The sequence below is a fragment of the Dromiciops gliroides genome, chromosome 5 (genome assembly GCF_019393635.1).
Source record: "Dromiciops gliroides isolate mDroGli1 chromosome 5, mDroGli1.pri, whole genome shotgun sequence".
Taxonomy (NCBI): domain Eukaryota; kingdom Metazoa; phylum Chordata; class Mammalia; order Microbiotheria; family Microbiotheriidae; genus Dromiciops; species Dromiciops gliroides.
In genome coordinates, this window is record NC_057865.1 from 290,205,784 (window position 1) to 290,226,944 (window position 21,161).

A 21,161-nucleotide genomic window follows, 5' to 3' on the forward strand; every position below is an offset into this window, starting at 1 on the left:
TGGAGGCGACAGTGGTCTAGCATTTGTCTCCATCACCTGGGAAACATGTGGGTAGACCCCATGGTGGTCTGGGGAACTCTGAGGGACATGACACAACCCCAGGATAATGTGGGGTGAGGCAGGAGAAATTCTGGAATCAAAGAGAAGACATTAAGCCTGTTTTCACACAGAAGACCACATCACACATGGCCTCGAGAATGAGGGAGTCTGGCTCAGATCTCCCCCAGCTCTCAGTCTCTTATTCAGAATACCGGCGGGAGGACTGGAATCGAGGTGTGGCTCTGCCATTTGCCAGCTGTGGGGCCTTGGGCAAGTCCCTGGCCTCAGTTTCCTCCTCTCTAAAATGGGCAGGTGAGGTCCTCGTTTCTCACTTCCAATTGCTTCCTGGATATGTCCAAAGGCGGCCGCATAGGCTCCCACCTCTAGCTCAGTAGTTACCCCTCAAACCCTCCCCTCCTCCGATGACATTCCATTCATCCTCCTAGTCACCTGGCTCCTAACCTGAGCATCAGCCTCAGCTCCTCCCTCATGCCCAGCCCACGGAGCCAACCAGCTGCCAGACTTGTGTTCCCCCTGAGAGCTGCAGGCCCCCTCTCATGCACTACTGCAGGGGGGCCTCCTGATTGGTCGGCCTGCCTCAAGCCTCCCCCCACCTCAGCTACCAAAGGGATTTTCTTGAAGTGCGGTTCTGACTGTGTCATCCCCCCCCCCAGCTTCAACTGCTCCCTATGACCCCCTGCATCGAATTTCAAACCCACTGTTGGCATGGAGGCCCCTTCACACCTCTCCTACCATGCACCCGAGGGGCTGGCTCCCTTGATTCCATTCCTTGCCTTTGGACTCACTGCCCCTCGGCCTCGATTCCCAGCTTCCCTGATTTCTTTCACAACTCAGCTCAAACACCCCCCACCCTGTGCTAGTGTCATTCCTCTGGGATTATATCCCACTGATGAGCTTGTAGGTGCCGGTTATCTGTGGGATGTCCACCCCCCCATAAGAATACCCTGGAGTGAGAGCACGGGTCATATTCTGCCTTTCTGGGTATCCCCCAGGCCTGCTGCAGAGGGGATTACAGTCAGAACAAGTCATAGACCCCAGCAAACCCCTCAGCACTTCAAATGACACATGGGTGCCCACTGCATTGGGGGAGTGGTTCTACTTGCCGAAACTCCCCTCACCAATTATATCCAAGCTCCTGACCCCCCAAATGCTTTGAAACCTGCTAAAGCCTCCAACAATTGGAAGGAGCATCACGGTCAGTCATCTACAAGTGCTCCATTCAATTCCTGAAAGAGCTGCCAGCGGCATCCCAGGTAAACGCCTCAAGTTAGTGTATACATGAGTTGACTTTCCTGCCCCAGTTTTCATGGTGAAGTAACAAGGCTGAGTGAAAAGCGGGCCAGGCTTGGTGGGGGAGCTGGATTGAACTCGAAGCTGTGTAGCCGCTGTCAGGATGGCGATACACATGCTCACACCAGGCGGGGGCTCTGACGAGGACAGTGCCCTCCTGAACCCAGGGAGCAGCCCAGAGGAGCTGGGCTCCTCAAGGCAGGAGACCTGCGACTCAGCCCGGAGCCTGCTGCTCCAGCCACTCCCCTCGGGGCCCTGGACAAGGCATGCCCTATGTGTGGGCTTCAGCTGCCTCCCTGCACAAATGAGCTTCCACGATCCCCCTGACCCCCAATGCTCGGTACTCACTCTCAGGATGATTTCTTTGTACGATGACTTGGGCATGCTCACCAGGAGATGAGCGTAGTTCTTTGATATTCGATCAAATAGCTTCCTCTGGATCATCTTGTTTGGCTGGAAGAGACGGAAACGGGAGAAGAACCATTGGACCCCCTGTGCTTGATCCGGCCGAGAAGCTGGGATTCTATGGGCACATTCCCTATTTTAAATGTATTTGCTCCTCAGGACCTCGGGGCTGGACAAGACCTCACGGGTCATCTAGTCTAACCCATCCTTGGGTAAGAGCCCCGCTGCCTCACCCCCAATGGTGGCCCAGCTTCTGCCTCCTGGGGGAGATGGCTGATGGTGAGGGGCTTCCCCCATCCTCCCAGAATCTTCCCCCACTGCTCCCCATCTGCCTTCCAGCATCAAGCAGAGAAGTATCAACCTTCTATGGGACAGCCCTAGAAGCAGCTTCTTGGCTCCAGGCCTGGGCTCTAGGCCTCTGGACCTTCAGAACACTGTCAATGTCCTTCCTAAAACCTGGTGCCCTGAACTGAACCGACCGGGGTGGGGGGTGGTTGGGCAGGGGTACAGCCTCCCTCTCTCAGTGCAGCCTGAGGAGACGCTGGCTTCTGGGGCCCCCACGGTTCTCTGCTGACTCACACTGACTTGAAGCTTTTTCAGGCCAACCCTGGTAACAATGCCTTCTCCATCTTGTGTTTCTTCATCTCTATTAAATCTCAGCTTATTAGACTGGGCCCAGTGCCACTCCAGTCCAGCCTGCTAGCCATTCCTCCCTGCTCCCTGATCTGTGAAAATCTGAGAAGCCTTCATCTCTATCTTCCTTTAGCTCAGTGATAAGAAGTAAGACAGCAGAACAGAGACCTCCTCCACCCCAAGTCCCTAAGACTCCGGGCCTGGTCCCCTGGGCTCTGCTTCTGTCCTCTCCACACCTTCAAGGCTTGTCCACCAGGACAGCCTGAGAGCAGCACCTGACCGCACTGCCCTAATCTGGGAGCCCTCTCAGCCAAAGTAGGCAGCCAGGTTGGTTCTCAGCACTCCCGACGTCCACAAGCCGTCCCACTACAAATCCAGTCCTGCAGGGCCTTTCTCGAGCTCTGTGACTTGTTTCAAAGGTCACCAGTGGGGGGGTCAATGTTCACACCCAGCATCCTGGGACTCCTCAAGGTTAGCTGGGTGCTTGCTGCCTTACCAGCTTCTAGCTGGTAACTTCTACTGGCCTTCTGACCCCCCTAGTCCAGACTGTTCTCCTTGGCAAAGAGAGCAGACACGAGGAGGCCCTCTGCTTCTCTCAGGCCTCTCTTGCTTTCTTGCAATTGGGGTTAAGTGACTTGCCCAGGGTCACACAGGTAGTAAGTGTTAAGTGTCTGAGGCCGGATTTGAACTCAGGTACTCCTGACGCCAGGGCCGGTGCTCTATCCACTGCACCATCTAGCTGCCCCCACAGGCCTCTCTTGCATGTGAGCGCCGCCACCCTCGGCGAGCCTCGCCAGCTGAGCTCCTTCTTCCTGACACGGCATGTCCTGAGACCAGGCTGGGTGTGTGTCTTGTTCTTCTGTCGCCTGCCCTTGCTTCCATCTTCTCTATGTGTCTGTCAAAGTCTATGAAGTTGGTCTCCTTGAACTTCTTAGATTGCTTCAATCTTTAGAGCGCCCCACCAGTCCAGGGCTGGCTTCCCTGGCTGAGGCTTGGGGCTTATGTCTGTCTTCTCTCTCAGTACTGAGCCGTACCACCACCCGGTGTGGGCTAGGGCCTCAAAGTCGTACATTCTTGGGGCAGCTAGGTGGCACAGTGGATAGAGCACCGGGGCTGGAGTCAGGAGGACCTGAGTTCAAATATGGCCTCAGACACTTAACACTTACTAGCTGTGTGACCCTGGGCAAGTCACTTAATCCCAATTGCCTCCCCCCCCCCCAAATCATACATTCTTCCTATTTCACAGATAAAGAAACTGAGGAGAGGCTGTGGTTGGTCCCAAGTCACAGAGCTAGTAAGTAACTGGCCGAGGTGGGATGGACCCCCAGTCTCCTGGGCTCCGAATACAGCCCCTAAGGCCAGTTTTCCCCTCCTTCCCTATCACGTTTCTCATCATCTCTGCCTCAGCAGCCAATTCCTCCCAGCCGGTCACAATCAGGTCCTACAGAGCAGGTTCCCAGGTTGTTTCCTCTGCCTTTTGAACATTTTTGCACTAATTAATCCATTTTACAGACTTGACAAATTCAACAGCATCTTTTGGGTGGAAGAAAGAACATGGAAAGACGGGGGTGTGGGCGGGTGCTCGGCTGGCAGGCAAGTGCCTTGGGCTCCCGCCCCCATTTCTATCACCAGCCTGTTTCATGGCCGTCAGCGAGCAAACGGATCACCTTTGGCCCCAGTTTCCTTATCTGTCAAAGGAGGGGTTAGATCTCTACCATCTCTTCCTCTAGCAAGATGGTAGTACCTACTGGTGGGATGGAAAATGCTGTCCATCTCTTCTTGATACCGTCAGGACAAAGCTGACTGAGGTTAGGGGGAGCCCCAAACCTGGGAAAATACCACTCTGGTCTAGGGAAGAAAGACCAAAGTGACAAGAGTGGGGATGGAGGCAAGATCCCCAAGCCAGGAAGCTATGGCCAGAAGTGGTGGTAACTTAACTCCTGCTGCACCCAAAGGCTTTTCTTCATAGAAATGGATTTCAGGTAGCTAGATGACACAGTGGATAGAGCACCGGCCTTGGAGTCAGGAGGACCTGAGTTCAAATCCGGCCTCAGACCCTTGACACTATGGGACTCTGGGCAAGTCACTTAACCCCAATTGCCTCACAAAAAAAAAATTATAGAAATGGATTTCATTTTCATCTAAGGCAAGTCACCAACTTATTCCCACTCTGCATGCAGCTTGACTAATGGGGGAAAGGGGTTTACTGCACAGAAAGTCCCTGTGTAGCCTTGAGCCCTGAGGTGCCCTTGGCCAGAGTAGTCCCCGGGCAGCAGGCACAGGCCAATGCCGGGCCTCTATGTGAAGCCTTTCTGGCTCGTTTGGACTTGCCTGGGCTTCCCTTGGGCTCTAACAAGTCCTAGTCCCCTTCCCCTAAAATGAGGCATCATGGGAGCACAAGTCCAACCCCCAAGGCTGTCGGCCAAATTGACGGCTACACAGCTATGACCCTGACCCCAGAGACACCAAAGGGACACAAGGTCAGGGGTGATTTTTGGTCACTTCCCCCCTCTCTCTTCTGGCCAGCCTTCATCAGCTCCCCCTTTCCTCCTTACGTCATATCTCTCATGAAACATCCACCAGAAACAATCGAGCACAATCGCCTTTGAATATGGAGATGCAAAGAATTTGATCATTTCTGTTGGTGCACAGAAGACCTGAGGAAATAAAATCCAGAGTTGTTGTTACATATGGTGGTCATCGTCATCGTCATCATCACCCATAACATTACTGTTGTCGTTATTCTTCTGCCCACAACACTGACCAAAGGCCAAAGGTCAGAGGTGAGGTCACTCCTTAACAGCTTAGCCTGTGGGAATGGTGGTTCAGGGGGTAAAGGTGACCTCTGGGGAGCTGGAGGTAGGGGAGAGAGACAAGGCCCCTGCAGCAGGAGTCAGGAGACTGTCCTCTTGTCACCCTTGGGTGTGTATCTCTGGGCAAGTCCCATGAGCTCTCTGGGCCCCAGTAATGTTATCTATAAGATGCAGAGGCTCCTGGGGTCCTCAGAATCTGCAAACTGGAAAAGACCACAAATAATGACAAGAGGTTATTTCCACAGCTGATGGGGCTGTGGAAAGCTGGGAAAACTAAGAGACTGTGGGTGGAGCCGTGAATGTGTCTTTGGACATTCGTCTGGAATGACATACAAGAAGTCACTCAATTGAACCAGGGATCCCTGTCCTGGGCATGAACACCCAGTGGGTCATAGGCCAAAACAAAGATCCAATCCACACCAAAATCTTCACAGCAGCATTTTCTGTGCAAGCAACACCTAGAAACAGAGTGGGTATATAATGACTTGGAACTGGCTCAACATTGGGATTGGTGCAAAGATGATGGAATGTCTGCACATTGGGAAATGATGAATGTGCCCCATCTCGGCCACCTGCCTTCCTTGGCCTGGGCTCCAGTCTGTTCTTTCCACTGACCTCTGGGGAGGGGCCTGACTGGGAACACAGGGCCCACAGCCCCCTAACACACTGAGCTCCACTGAGGCACAGACGCCAGAGGAAGAGGGTCTGGGGGCGGGACAGGGGTCAGTGGCCCAGGCATGGAGGCCTGGGGAGAGCAGCGTGCTCCAGGCTTTCGGGGCCAGCAGGGAGGCGTGTGAGCCTTCACTGATCATTTTACAGCTGTGGAGACAAGACCCAGAGAGGGGAAGACCTTGCCCACAGACACATAGCAAATGGGGCAGCTCGCGATGCATCGGGAGAAGCTCTGATTCTGAAATCCTTCTTGCTTCTCCCTGCCCCTCCCCACCACCCCACTGAACCTTGGGACACTTGCTCCTCCTCCTCCTCCTCCTCCTCCTCCTCTTAGGGCTGCTCTGGTCTGCCTGGGCCATGGTCACCCCTGTCCCAGTGGTCTCTCCTCAGAGCTGGGTGCCAGGCAGCATCTGGGGTGTGGTGAGGAGGAAAGAGTGGGGTCCAGCCATTCTTCTCCCCTCCCCACAGCAGAAAGACACACTCATGGCCACAGGAGCAGCTATTTCCTCAAACAGAGGGTGTGGCTACTTTCCCAAGCAATCACTGGTTCTCAGGGCTAGAAAGGACCTCTGGGGCTAGGTGGTGCCACCTGTGCCTTAACCACAGGGCCTGCCCTCTGCCCCATCCCCTGGTAGCATGAGCATGCAGATACAATGAGAGAGAGCATAGGGGCAGAAGGCCAACATCTGAGTGTTGGCCTCAGACTCCGGAGATGCCAGTGGGCCTTGAGGAAGGTATCTGGTGTGCCAGGGTAGCAAGACTCCCATGGCCTGAGCTCACGGGTCACTCGGAGGGTGGCCCGGTGGGGCCGCTATCTGCACGAGTGCAGGTAGGACCCCCAAGGAGGTATTTGGACAGAACAAGCCCGCCTCAGCGGCCTCCCTAGGCTGAGCCTCAGCCTGGCCGCCCGTTACCTTGCCGCTGATGGCGCCTCCCTGCGCTCGGATGACGTTGCCCACCATGTCACAGTAGTTCACCCCATTGGGCAGCTCGTTGGGCAGCGCCTCATTGTACTCTGGGGCCTGGTACAGCTCGGCCAGTCCATCCTTCTGGGTTCTCTAGAGGGCCAAGAAGGAAGGAGTCGCTGTGTAAACACGGGGTCGGCCTGAAGGCCCGGAGTAGTTACCTGCTTGTCCTTCAGCCGTCCAAGTCCTCCTGTGCCCCTCCTCAAGAGCCCCCCCCCCCCCCCCCGGCAGCTCAGTGGTGCAGTGGATAGAGCACCAGCCCTGGAGTCAGAGGACCTGAGTTCAAATCTGGCCTCAGACACTTAACTAGCTGTGTGACCCTGGGCCAGTCACTTAACCCCAATTGCCTTACCAAAAAAAAAAAAAAAAGAGCCCCCCCCAGGGTGAAGGAAAAGGCCCTGGCTCCTGAGGCTCTGCTCTGGGGCTGAAGTCTGTGCTTCTACAGCTTCCATCCTGGTGGCCCCTAAAGTCCCGTATCAGCAAGGAGACTAGAGCAACACAGCCCAATGTGACCAGGCAGGATTCATGTCAGAAACACAGGGCTGGTTCAATCTGAGGAAAACTAAACATGTAACCAACCACGTTAATAACAAAACCAGCAGAAAGCATGTGGCTGTATCAGTAAATGTGGAAAAAGCTTCTGATAAAATACAATACCCCTTCACGTTAAAAACACCAGAGAGCACAGGAATAAAGGGAACTTTTCTCAATATGCTAAGTAGCATCTACCTAAAACCAAGAGCCAGCCTTCTCTGCAATGAGCATGAACAAGGCCTCCCCAGAAAGATCAGGGGTAAAGCAAGGATGTCAATTATCACCCTTACTCCTCAACATCATGCTAGAAATGTATACTAGAGACATGAGACAAAGAAAAAGACATTGATGGGGGCAGCTGGGTGGCGCAGTGGATAAAGCACCGGCCCTGGATTCAGGAGGACCTGAGTTAAATTCTGGCCTCAAACACTTGACACTTACTAGCTGTGTGACCCTGAGCAAGTCCCTTAACCCTCACTGCCCCACCAAAATAAATAAATAAATAAAAGACATTGAGGGAATGAACACCAGCAAAAAGGAAGTAAAACTACCACTTTTGCAGATTATGTGATGATTTACTTAGGAAAATCTAGAGTCAACTAAAACACTGAGACAATGAATAATTTCAGCTCAGCAAAGTTGTTAATAATAATAAACCCATGGACATCCTGAGCATTCTTATTTGTTACCAACAAAATCCAAGAGGAAGAAATAGAAAGAAAAGTTCCATTTAAAATAATGACAGGCAGTATAAGAAACCAAGATTTTACCTACCAAAACACACAGAAACTTTATGAACATAACTAAAAAATATCCTTTAAACAAATAAAGACAAATCTAAACAATTAGAAAAACGTTAATAGCTCATGGGTTGGTTGAGCTAGTATAATAAAAGTGACAATCTTACTCAGTGTCAAACCAATCAAAATACAAAAGGATTATGTTATAGAGTTAGAAAAAATAATAACAAAATTCATCTGGAGGAACAAAAGGAAATCAATGGAAAAAAAAGTGGGAGGTAAGGGGGCCCAACAGCACCAGATTTCAAACTCTACTACAAAGCTGTAATCATCTAAAGAGTCTGGTATGGGTAAGAAATAGAGTGTTTGATCAGTGGAATAATTAGTTACACAATGTGGTTTAGTCTTTTTTCAGTCATGTCTGATTTTTCATGACCGCATTTGGGGTTTTCTTGGCAAAGATACCGGGGTGGTTTGTCATTTCCTTCTATAGATCATTTTATAGATGAGGAAACTGAGGCAAACAGGGTTCAGTGACTTGCTCAGGGTCACACAGCCAATAAGTGTCTAAGGCCAGATTTGAACTCACAAAAGGTGAGTCTTCCTGACTCTAGGCCAGTATTCTGTCCACTGCACCACCCAGCTGCTCAAGGTATACAATACACAGAAGCAAATAAGCACAGTTCTGGGGAAAGCAGTTTGGCAGAAACTAGGCATAGAACCACATCTCATACCTGACACCAAGATAAGCTCCAAAGGGGCACATGATTTAGATAAAGCGGGAGATAGTGTAAGCAGCTTAATGGAGGAAGGAAGAAATGACCTGTCAGCTCCATGCACAAGGGAAGAGTTCAGGACCAAACGAGAAAGAAAGAGAAATCTCAGGAGGTCAAATGGACAATTCTGATCACATAAAATCAAAAAGGCTTTGCACTGGGGGCAGCTAGGTGGCGCAGTGGATAGAGCACTGGTCCTGGATTCAGGAGGACCTGAGTTCAAATCTGGCCTCAGACACTTAACACTTACTAGCTGTGTGACCCTGGGCAAGTCACTTAACCCCCCATTGCCCCACCAAAAAAACCCCAAAAACAAAAAACCAAAAACCAAAAAGGCTTTGCACCAACAAAACCAATGCACCCAAAATTAGAAGGGAAGCAGGCAAATGGGGGGAAATTCTTTGCAGCAAGTTTCCCTCCTAAAGATCTCATTTTTAAGATACCTAGGTGCTGATTTAAATAGTAAGAATGCGTCATTTTCTAATAGGTAAGTGTTTGAAGGATATAAATAAGCAGCTTTCTTTTTTTGGGACGGGGGACAGTGGGGCAGGGAGGAAGCAACCCGGGTTAAGTGACTTGCCCAGGGTCACACAAGGAGTAAATGCCTGAGATCACATCTGAACAGACTCCTGACTCCAGAGCTAATGCTCTACCCACTGCGCCACCTAGTTGCCAGTTTTCAAAGGAAGAAGCTACCAAGGGGCATGAGAACATAGGCACTCTTTGTTTCTCTCTGTCTCTCTCCAGGTGCTGACACTCTCTTCACCACTCAAACAAAGAGCCCTTTCTGAGTCTGTGTCCGGCCATCTCCTCTAGCTGCAGCATCTCTCTTCCTTTCTCATGTTTTAGGGGACTGAGCGAAGGGACCTCCTGGGAGCCCAGGTGTCCTTTAGGAAGCCCGGAGTCATTCTTTCCAAGGGAGATTCTGTGGCCTGCAGGTACGCAGGCCTGGGACCAGCGCAGTCAGGGCCTGGCCCCTTCCTGAGCCCCGATCTCTGCCGTCCCATCCCACCCTGCTCTCAGCCACCCTAATTTCCAACTGCCTACCTGGCTTCAACCCTCCCTGTGTTCCTACCACCTCTATTTGTGCCTGGGATGCTGCAAAACTCCATGCTATTATTGGTTCCATAGTTCAGCAAGATTAGCACTCAAACAAGCCTTTGTGGGCTGGTGTCAGGATGCGCCTGCTATTTATATCTATGTTTCTATGGGAAAATGCATTCTGACTTGCAAACAAACCTTTGGAGCACAACCCCGTTTGTTGGGGGACGGTATCCGTGTCCCTAAGGGGCTCTGTAAAGCATGGGCTTGCTTGTGGTGCCCCCCAAGGTCCTTCCTCAGCTTTCACCGCCCCTCTCCTAAAGGCCCTCACAGGACCCTGACCTGGGGTGATGCCCTCCTCCCATGTGGGACCACAGTGTGGAGCAGACCCCCGGTCCTGAATATCCCACCCCCAGGGGAAAGGCCCTGAGGAGGGGAGCAGCCCACACGGTGTGGTGGTCGATCCTTAAGGGTGCTTTCCCGTCCTGTGGCATGAGTGGGGTGGGACAGGCCTGGCTTTGTTTTTCACCAGACTGGGGATTTCATCACTGCAAGGGAGGCCCAGGACAAAACACTCTCCATCTTTTTTTTTTTTTTTTTGGTAAGGCAATTGGGGTCAAGTGACTTGCCCAGGGTCACACAGCTAGTAAGTTTCAAGTGTCTGAAGGCAGGATCTGAATCCAGGTCTTCCTGAATCCAGGGCTGGCGCTTTTATCCACTATGCCACCTAGCTGCCCCCTCCACCTTCTTTTCAACCTAAGGGTCTTGGACAGTGGCTGGGGATCCCGAGAGGGGAAGGGACTTGCCTATGTCAACCGTGTCACCAGGACCTGAAGCAGGGCTTCCTGTCTCCAAGGCCTGCCTCGCTGCCTCTCCAGGTATGGAAAGCAGAAGTCTAGGGCAGAGGAGGTGGGGGCAGGACCGTGGTCCAGCTCTCCATCCCATCAGGCCGCGATAGGGAGCACGGGGCACAGAGAGCCAAACAGTGCCAAGTGAGGCTGCCTGTTGGCTTGCCGAGCATCACCTGTGAACTTTCTGTGTCCAAAACCCAGCATGTGGCCACTGCGGCATACAGGAAACCATCCATTCTATCTGGCTGTGGCTACTCTAGTTCACCAGGGCTCTTCCAAGCCTAGAGGTGAGGCCTCGGAACACACCTGGCCCCCAGAAATGAAACCATCGCCCTCCCGCCAGGCCTCTTACCTTTTTTGGCCCAGGATGGGGAACATTTGAAGTCGATGGAGTCAGCGGGAAAAACTTATGCTGCTTTTTCTTGCCTTTGTTAGTCTTCTCTGCAAAGACAGAAGGAAGGGGGTGAGACTGGAGTTGGAAGGAGGCTTTTCACCAACAGGAACCACTTTGGAGGGTGGTTTCCATAAATCCCTAGCTGCAAAAATCACCAGGATGCCCCCAAAATACACCTATGAGTATGCAGGCATTCATAGAGCTGTCCTTCACATGTCTTATTTGCTGAGAGGCTTTCATTTATTCATTCAACATTTATTAGGTACCTACTGTGTGCCAAGCACTATAAAAGGTACTAGAGAGGGGGGCAGCTAGGTGGTGCAGTGGATAAAGTACAGGCTCTGGATTCAGGAAGACCTGAGTTCAAATCTGGCCTCAGACACTTGACACTTACTAGCTGTGTGACCCTGGGCAAGTCACTTATCCCTCACTGCCCCACAAAAAAAAAAAAAAGGTACTAGAGATACAAAGATGAAACAGCCCCCAACTTCAAGCAGTTTACATTGGGAGGGGGATGTTAGGGGGAATACACATAGAGAAAAAGGGAATCGAGAATGTGTATGTGTGTATATACATACATATATAGTATATATGTGTGCAGAGGTGGGGAAGAGCATTTGAGAGAGAGGAGGGAAGAGAGAAGAAAGAAAAAAGAAAGAAAGAAAAAAGAAAAAAGGAAGGAAGGAAAGGTGGAAAGAGAAAGAGGAGAAAGGAGAGGGAGAGGGAGAAAGAAAAATAAAGAGGGGAGAAGAGAAAGGAGGAAAGAGAAAGAGGAGAGGAGAGAGGGAGAGAGGAGGAAGGGAGAAAGGAAAGGAGAGAAAGAAAAAGAGAGGGGAAAGAGAAGAAAGAAAGAGGAGGGAGGATGGGGGAGAGAGAAGGAACAAGGGATGGAGGCAGGTGGGAGGCAGCAGGAGGGAAAGAAGACATGGTTCTTTTAGCCAACATTCTTGTCCAGGACACTTTAGCAGAAATTAATGCCCCAGGGCAGCTAGGTGATGCAGTGGATAGAGCACCGGCCCTGGATTCAGGAGGACCTGAGTTCCAATCCGGCCTCAGACACTTAACACTTACTAGCTGTGTGACTCTGGGCAAGTCACTTAACCCCAATTGCCTCACCAAAAAAAAAAGAAAAAGAAAGAAAAAAAAAGAAAAGAAAGAAAGAAAAAGAAAAAAATTAATGCCTCTCATCCCTTTGGGTTATGAGGTTCTTTATGGCTTATTGAGTCAAGATCAATTAATTTAAATCTTCACAGGGCATTTATTAAGCACTTACTGTATACAGAGGCCAGCTAGGATTTAGAGAACACAAAGAGTTCAGAGAAGAGCCCTGTCCACCCCTTACACAGCACTGTAGGCTGAATGTACCAGCAGGGTGCAGAACGCTATGCATAGGATAGAGGTCTGGCAGATACTGGGGGAGGAGGTACTACAGGCCGGCACAAGCACAGGGAGATCCCGTGGAGATGATGCCGTCTGGTTAGTGGCCTTGGAATCCGATCACCTACACTGGAGTCCTGGCTCCACCCCTTGCAAGCCTCAATCACTTGGCCTTTCTGGGCTTCAGTTTCCCCATGTATCCACTTTAATTCCAGGAGTCTCTGACTCTACAAGGTGGGTTTTGAAGGCGATGAAGAGTTGGGCCCTGGAAGGAGCCCAAGAGCTCTCGGTGTGTCCTGGGAAGACTGAGTAGGGCCACAGGACTGCGAGCTGGAAGGGATGTGAGGAGCTAGCCTCCCCTCCCTTCATGGTACAGATGAGGAAACTGAGGTTCCAAGTGGGGAAGTGACTCAAGAAGCTTTGAGCAGAAGGATCTCTTTGGCTCAATGCCCTGCCCTGCTCATTTCTATAGATGGGGAAGTGAGGCCTAGGGAGGTTGGATCTGAAAAGGGGCTTTGCCTTTCTCTTCCAAGATGCGCTGCTGTTCTCTCAGTTTCTTCTCTGCCTCCAGTTTCTCAATGACCTTAGGGAACAAACACAAAACACAGGGGGTGCAGTCAGTCCCCCCCTGGCCAGTTCACCCCCAACCAGCTTGGCTAGCCCCCAAGTCTGGCTACTACTTCCACCCTTCTGGGGTTGGGGAATCTAGGGGAACCAACCCTGCATCTTGCCCACAGGGTGGTGGTGGATAGAGGGCCAAAAGCTCCCCCAGAGTGTGCCTGCAGCCCATCTTTCTTCTGGTGGTAGTGGGGGTGCTGCCTCTGTCGGCTGCCCTGGGCAGCAGCAGGGGGTGAGAGGAGGGAAGTAGGATATAGAGTCAGGAAAACCGGGCCTGTTTCCTGGCTCTGAGGCTCAGCACGGAGGTAACCCCAGACGAGTGATTCTGTTTTTCTGAGCCAAAGTGTGCTCATCTATAGAATGGGGGCAATCATCCTGTCCTTGTATGACGCAGGGAAGGTCATGTAAACCTGGAGCTTCTAGCAAGCTAAGCCACTGTTATCTTTTGGGATGCAGCTAAAGCAGTCCTCAGGGGGGAGAAATCATAACCTTAAAATGGTACATTAGCAAAACAGAAAAAGAGAAGATTAATGAACTGAATATGCGCTTTAAAATGAGAAAATAAATGTAAAATAAGCACAAAAGAGGGGATTTTAAAAATTAGAGGAGAAACAGATAAATTAAAAACAAAAACCCCATAGAAATAAGTAATAAAACTAAAAGCTGGTTCTTTGAAAAGACTAATAAAATTGATAAACTGTTAGCTAATCTCATTAAAAAGAGGAGAGTGGAAAATCAAATCAATAAAATGGTAAATGAGCAAGGTTACATAACAGCAAAACCAGAAGAAATAAAAAGAATACTTAGAACATAATATGCACAGTTATATGCCAAGAAAACCAAGAAATAAAAGAGGAATACCTTCAAAAATATAAATTACCCAAACTATGAGAAGACCATACAGAGAGTTTAAATAACCCAATCTCAGAAAAGGAAATAGATCTAGATGTAAAGGAACTACCAAATTTAAACAAAACAAAAAACCCTCCTGGATTCACAAGAATTATATAAAACTTTTAAAGAATAATTAGTACTCATATTTTACAAATTATTCTCAAAAATTGAGAAAGGAAGTACCCTACTAGATTCCTTTTATAAGATATAGTCCTAATACTTAAACTAGAAAAAGATAAAACACAGAAAGAAAACCACAGGTCAATATAATTAATGAACATGGATGTGAAAAATTTAACACAAAATCCTATCAGACCATGGTGATTTATCCAAGAAATAATTCATTATGATCGAGTAGGATTAATATGAGGAATGCAAGAATGATTCAATATTAGGGGGGAAAAATCAACATAATTAGCATATAACAAAAAATACAAAAAAGCACATAATCATCTCAATAGATATAGAAAAAGCCTTTGACAAAGTACAGTACTCTTTTATGCTAAAAACCCTTTAATGTTATAAGCATGGACTTTTTTTTTAATAGAAAAGTATCAGTCTAAAATCAAAAGAAAGCATCACATGCAATGGTAATACACTAAAATTTTTTCCAATAAATATGGGAGTAAAGCAAGAAGTCCAATCTCCCCACTATTATTCGACATAGTTCTAGAAATGCTTGCAATAGCAATAAGATATATGGAATTAAAGGAATAAAGATAGGCAAAAGAGACAAAACTATCCTTGTTTGCTAATGATATGGCAGTTTACTTGGAAAGCCCCAGGGAATCAGCAAAGATACTGAGACAATTAATTAGCTCCAGCAAAGTTGCATGCTACAAAATTAAACCTCAAAAAAGAATTTCCATATAAAAATGAAATACAAGAAGCAATAATAGAAAGGGAAACCTCATTCTAAATAACTACAAATGCACAAAATATCTGGGGATCAAATGCCCAAAGCACATCAAAAGACCTGTATAGAATCATAACAAAGCACCGATTAAGGAAATAAAAAAAAAAAAACCCAATCCAAATAGTTGGAGGAATAGTCAGTGCTTATGGCTAGGCCCTGCTAATATAATAAAAATGACAATACTTCCAAAAGTAACTTATACCTGATGCTATACCAATCACATTACCAAAGGGATACTTTATAGAACTTGATAAAATAACAAAATTCGGGGGAAGCTAGGTGGTGCAGTGGATAAAGCACCAGCCCTGGATTCAGGAGGACCTGAGTTCAAATCCGGCCTCAGACACTTGACACTTACTAGCTTACTAGCTTAATTAAAAATAAGATTTAAATTATCAAGGGGAATGATGAAAAGGAATAAAAACAAAGGGGAAATAGTTTTCCAAAGCTCAAATTATACTACAAAATAGCAGTCATCAAAACTGTCTGCTATTGGTAGAGATAAATTAACCCAGTGTTTGATAAAGTGGAAAATATCAATTACCCAAGGAAAAACTCTCTCTTTGATTAAAGAACAATAACAACTTCTGGGAAAACTGGGAGCAGTCTGGCAGAAATCAGGCTTAGACCAACATCTTTTACCACACTCCATAAGAACAATGGATACATGACCTTACTATTAAAAAAACAAACAAACAGAAGAGAAATAGATCATCTACCTCTCACAGCTATGGGTAAGAGATGTGTTCTCTTTTTTTAATCTTTTTTTTTTAAAGAGATGCATTCTTTGGTTTTTTTTGTTGGTTTTTTTGGGGGGGTTTTGAGGGGCAATGAGGGTTAAGTGACTTGCCCAGGGTCACACAGCTAGTGAGTGTCAAGTGTCTGAGGCCAGATTTGAACTCAGGTACTCCTGAATCCAGGGCCGGGGCTTTACCACTGCACCATCTAGCTGTCCCAAGAGATGTATTCTTAAACAAGAGATAGAGGCAATTTCAAATGATAAAATAGATAACTTTGATTACTTGAAAGTGAAAAGCTTTTGCATAGAAGGGAAGTGGGCCAATGGGAAAAGATATTTGTATCATTCTTCTCTGATAAGGAATTGGGATGCGAGAGATGTAAACAGTTAATAAATACATATGAGACTATTAGTCATTCCCATTAGATAATGGTCAAAGATGAATGAACAGTTCTCAAAAGAAGACTTCCAAATTATTCACAACCACATGAAAAAATGCTCTAAATCACTAATAATAAAAGAAATGCAAATTAAAATAACACCAAGGTTTTACCTCACATCCTGCAAAAGGGCAAAAATGACATGTCACTGTTGGAGGGTTGTGGGAAGATCAGCACAGTGAATCATAGTTGGTGGGGCTGGGAAGTGGTACAACCACTTTGGAAAGCAATTTGGAATTATGCAAAGAAAGTGACTAAAATGTACATACCCTTCTAACCAGATTCCATTATTAGGCTTATACCCCAAGGAAAAGTCCCCATATGATTCCAAATTATTTGTAGCAGCACTTTTTGTGACAAAGAATTAGAAACCACAAAGTAGATGCCCATTAATTGGTGTAATGATTGGAATGATACCACCTGCTGGAGAGCTACTGTAGGAAAGCTCTGCCACGAGGAGAAGGCATCTGAGGGCAAGCCATGTGGTCAAGCTCCTTGGCGTCAGTAAGTAAAGTTTGTTGGTGGGTACTGTCTATCAAGGCTACCAGCCAATCAACTTGAGGAGCCTCCCATTTCTGGGAGGAGGACACGAAGTAGGAAGTAGACGCTGGCAGAGGGCTTTTTCCTCTTTTGGTTCCTGACCTCACCATGGTGGGTCGGATGATGGGGTCTCTTAGAAATAGTTAGATTTTTATCTTTCTCTCTGATCCTAATGCTCTGTAATAAATACTTAAACACTTAAATACTCTTGCTAAAGCTTATAATTTATTGGTGACCACTCACTAGATTTTAGATAGTATAGCTAGAATTTTAGCTCCTTTGAAACATTGGGGACTGACTAAATAAACTGGTAACTGTTCCAAGAAAACGATATATACAGTAACTACAGCAATGCAATTGCAAAGAATGGTGCACCAAAAAAATCAAAGGGAAATGTAACAAAATTATAAAGATCAAGTAGAAGCCAAGGAAGAGGTTTGAGAAGACATCTCTAACCGACCTTTTCCTGGAGAGGAGTGGGCCACAGTTATTAAATACATATTGCATATTTTGGGACTTTTTCAATGTATTGATCAGGGAGGGGAGAAGGGAGAGAGGAGGGAAGGAAGGAGGAAAGGAAGGAAGGATGAAAGGAAGGAAGGAGGAAGGGAAGGAGGAAGGAGGGAAGGAGGAAGGATGAAAGGAAGGAAGGAGGGAGGGAAGGAGGAAGGAAGGAGGGAGACAGGGAGGGAAAAAAGATGGAAGGAAAGAAGGAAGGACTGATTTAAACAACAACCACCCTGTGCCAGGCACTGAGAAGCTGAGGCTACTATAAAGAAGGGAGTATCATGTTGTATAAAGAGACCAAGTGTCCCTGAGCTAGATGGTTCACAGCAACACAGACATTAGATGTGGTCTTCTGCCTTGCAGGCCAGCAGGTTTAGCCATGACCCCGCCCCCTCCCCCCCCAGGGCTGTCACGAAAGCAGGGCTGCCACAGAGAAGAGGAAGGGGCACACAGACCCTGAGGACAGCCTGGACACAAGGGCCCCTGGTGAGTGGTTTTTTTTTTTTGTGAATCTACTTCAGCAAGTGCTAAAGTAACCTCTTTTTTTTTTTTAAATGTATGAGGTATTTTATTTTTTCCTTTACATGTAAAGATAGTTCTCAACTTTTGTTTATACATGCTTTACAATTTCAGATTTTTCTCCCTCCCCCCTCCCCTAGACAGCAGGTAATCTGATATACGTTATATCTATATCTCTATACATATACATATAGATATATAGATATATACACACACACACATATATATATATATATACACATAATAACATTAATCCTATTTCTGCATTAATCCTGTTACAAGAGAAAGAATCAGAGCAGTGATGCAAAACCTCAAAATACAAAAAAACAACAAAAGCACCCAAAACAAAAGAAATAATATGGTTCCCTGGTGAGTGTTTTTACGGGGCTGTGTGGCTGCAGCTCCTGCTTCCTTCCTGATTTGTGCCCTCATCCGGGTGTGGACCTGTCCTGAAGTCCTAAGGGCTCTGCCCGTGGACTATCACTGTCAAGTGAGGACCAGCTGGCTCATGACCAGCAGCTTCACCATCCAGGAGGGATGTGCTCTGTCCACAGTGACTCATGAAACTCCACAAAGCTGAGCAGAGTGGGAGGTTCCAAACCTGGGCCCCCAAGAGCACTGGTACAGACCAACAGTGTGCTACGATGCGGGGTTGGAGGCATCCCCAGAAGTCATCTAGGGAGGCCTAAAGCGGCGAGAGCTGCCTGCAGTCACAGGAGCAAGGGGCGGTGGGGTGGGGCTCTGGTGGCCAGAGCTGCCCTGCCCCCTGCTTGGGGTGACTCCTTGGCTTCTCCACTGAGCAGGGCCCCTGGCCCCATGCTCTGCCTCCCACTGGAGGTCCAGCTTTGGGCAGCAACCTCTAGCACCGCCTCGGTCCCACACAGGCCCCCTTCCTTCCCTGTCAGCTGAGCCACAGCTGAAGTTACGGGGAAGAGGAACCACCCAACACAAGCGAGTACAAGAAAACGGAGCGCCCAGCAGCATCGCCAGCCTCAGCCAATCTCAGGCTTTGGAGTGTGATGGAGTTTGGTCCTAAGACCCCTTTCCTGGCCTCTTCCAGGAAAGCCAAGGGAAGGCTACTGATTAAAGTGCCCCCTCCCAAAGGCCAGCTTGGATCCATGCCACTGTGCGGGGAGGGTAAAAATGACTCCCTTCTTACTAATGGTTACAAACTCTCTTCCCTTGCTAAAGCCTTCCCTCCTCTGCCTCCCTGCATGGAGAGCTGGACAGTCAGGGGGATGACCCTCTCTTCCAGGACAGACAACTCTGGCCCATCCAGGCCAGGCCTGCGTCTGTCCCCTGAGGTCCAGGCGGGCGAAGGTCAGAAGGCTCTTCGCCAGGAGCCCAGCACATGGTTCTAGACTCAGGAAGCCATTCTACTCAGGGTTCAAGGAAGGGCCAGGGCCAACATCTCTGGTTTCATTGGTCATAGGGAACTCCAAGGGGAGGAAACTCCTTCCACCAGTACAGGTTGGCGTCTTTACTGCCTAGAGCACTGAGAGGCTCAGTTAACTACATGTCAGAGGTAGGATTTGAACCCAGGTCTTCCCATGCACAATGAAGCCATGCTGCTGCTAAGGCCTAAAGGGGATGAAGGTGGATGCCTAAAGAGCTGGAGGGCTGCCCCCTCCCCCTCTCCTCCTGCCAGCCCTGTCCTCACCAGGAAGTTGCTGTGAATGCTGGTCTTGTGGAGTCTGGTCTTCAGGTCGATCTGCTCGATCTTCCTATTCAGCTTGCCCATGGAGCCCACGATGCACACTGGGAGACACAGCTGTTAAAGAGCCTCATGGGACCGCACAGAGCTGGGGGGGGGCCCCCCGGGACCCAGCCAACCCAACTCCCTCCTTCTGAAGATGAGGAAATTGAGGCCCAGAGAGGGAAAGGGGTCTGCCCAAAGCCACCCAGCCAGCGAGCTGCAGACCCTATCTCCTGAATCCACACTCTATGGCTCCCAGTCTCTCCTCGATTCCAGCCCCCGTCCCCTCCTCAGTAAAGCCCCATCTTCCTCCAGCTATTTGTTATCGGGCCTTTTAAACATGGGCTCTCCTGTCCTTTCCCACCTCCCCACATTTGACAGACTAGAGAGAATGGAAAGGGAAGAGCAAAAGCAGGGCTGGGCCTTCTGGTGAGCAAGGAGGTGTAGGGGATGAGTCTGGTGCCCTTGGCTGAGAGGGGAGGGGCAGCTGGGAGAGCTCCGGTGGGGTCTCTGGTCACCAGCAGGGGCCTGACCTCACCTGAAGGGTGGAGAGAATGAGCCTCTCTGCAAGAGACCTGAGTGCTCCCTGAGCAAAGCACAGCAAAGCACGTTGGGAGCCTGAAGAGCTCCCGCACCTGGACCCCATGTGGTGGACTGCATAGGAAAGGTCTAAGAGGGTGCCTATTGAGGGGGCAGCCAGAGAGAAGAGAAAGGAGGCAGGGCGGCTCTGAGGGGGCCGCACGGCAAAGCCGGCTGGTCTCCTCGGAGGCGGTAAAGACCTTGTTCTTCCAGCTCCCTTGTTTCCCGCATGTGCGACGGAGGCCCTGGCGCCCAGGTCTGCGACCCCCAACACTGAAGCATTTTCCCATCAACTGGGTCAACAAGCCCTTGGGCCCCATCTTGTCTTCTGGAGCCCAGAAGGGAGAGGAGGAAAGGGAGACGGCCAAAGCCTGATGCCTGATCTCCTTAGGGGAACCCCTTCCTTTGGGTGGTATGAAGGTCACAGGGACCCCAAGAGTCGGCCTGGCTCTATGGCCAGAAGATACAGGGTGGGTTCTCCTTCACGTAAGTCTTCAGCTCCTGGTGGAGCCTCTGCCTCTCCGTAGGCGGGACCGACAGGTCATAGTCCAGGGCGATCATGGGTACAGCATTGAGGTTGATGACCTCCAACATTGCGGCACTGAGCGGCATCCCTGTTCCTGTGCATGCAGACACAGAGTTTCCATGAAGATAAAACAAACAAACAAAAAGCCTGCGGGCACCCCACCCCCCTTCTCTGATCCACCGCTGACAGGAGTCACAAATAACTTGGGACCATCTGGGGAAAGCAGAGGGTGGGAAAGACCAACCAAGACCCATCTGCTCCAGAAAAACAAGGCAGATTCCTCAAACAAAGGACCCAGCAGATGTTAAAGGAACAAGGCCACTTTGGCTCCTTAAGGGGAACCCATTAAAGGGGATCAGGGGTCTTGACATTCTCCTTTCAATAAGTACAAAGCCTGTGGCCAGAGTAGCACAGGGGATTCACAGCCACAGGGCCTAGGTTCAAGGCCTCTTACTAGCTGTGTGCTTTAGGGGAAATCCCCCTCAGCTTTCTCATCCAAACAGTAGGGATAACACTGGCACTACCCACTTTCCCGGGGCTTTGTAAACTAATAATCATTAACCATCAGACACAGTATTTCTATCATGCCTACTATGCGCCAGGCACTGTACTCAGGGCCAGAGGCCTGAGTCCCAG

General features: G+C 49.1%; 1 protein-coding gene across 6 annotated transcripts in view; it reads right to left on the minus strand.

The window, feature by feature from the left end:
• The window catches only part of FAM227A (family with sequence similarity 227 member A), a 34,827-nt gene that overhangs the window by 11,542 nt on the left and 2,124 nt on the right, over positions 1-21,161 (minus strand). For 4 of the 6 annotated variants that reach the window (XM_043965325.1, XM_043965326.1, XM_043965329.1 and 1 more), the window contains 7 exons: positions 20,467-20,619; positions 19,385-19,482; positions 13,071-13,134; positions 11,133-11,221; positions 6,788-6,931; positions 4,944-5,045; positions 1,699-1,803 (listed from right to left, as the gene is read on the minus strand). In XM_043965325.1, coding sequence (XP_043821260.1) covers positions 1,699-1,803; positions 4,944-5,045; positions 6,788-6,931; positions 11,133-11,221; positions 13,071-13,134; positions 19,385-19,482; positions 20,467-20,611 — 747 coding nt within the window. In that variant the 5' untranslated portion in view covers positions 20,612-20,619. Of the gene's footprint in view, positions 1-1,698; positions 1,804-4,943; positions 5,046-6,787; positions 6,932-11,132; positions 11,222-13,070; positions 13,135-19,384; positions 19,483-19,958; positions 20,620-21,161 lie in introns of those variants that run through there. The other 2 variants (XR_006353171.1, XM_043965324.1) reach the window with 1 other exon arrangement.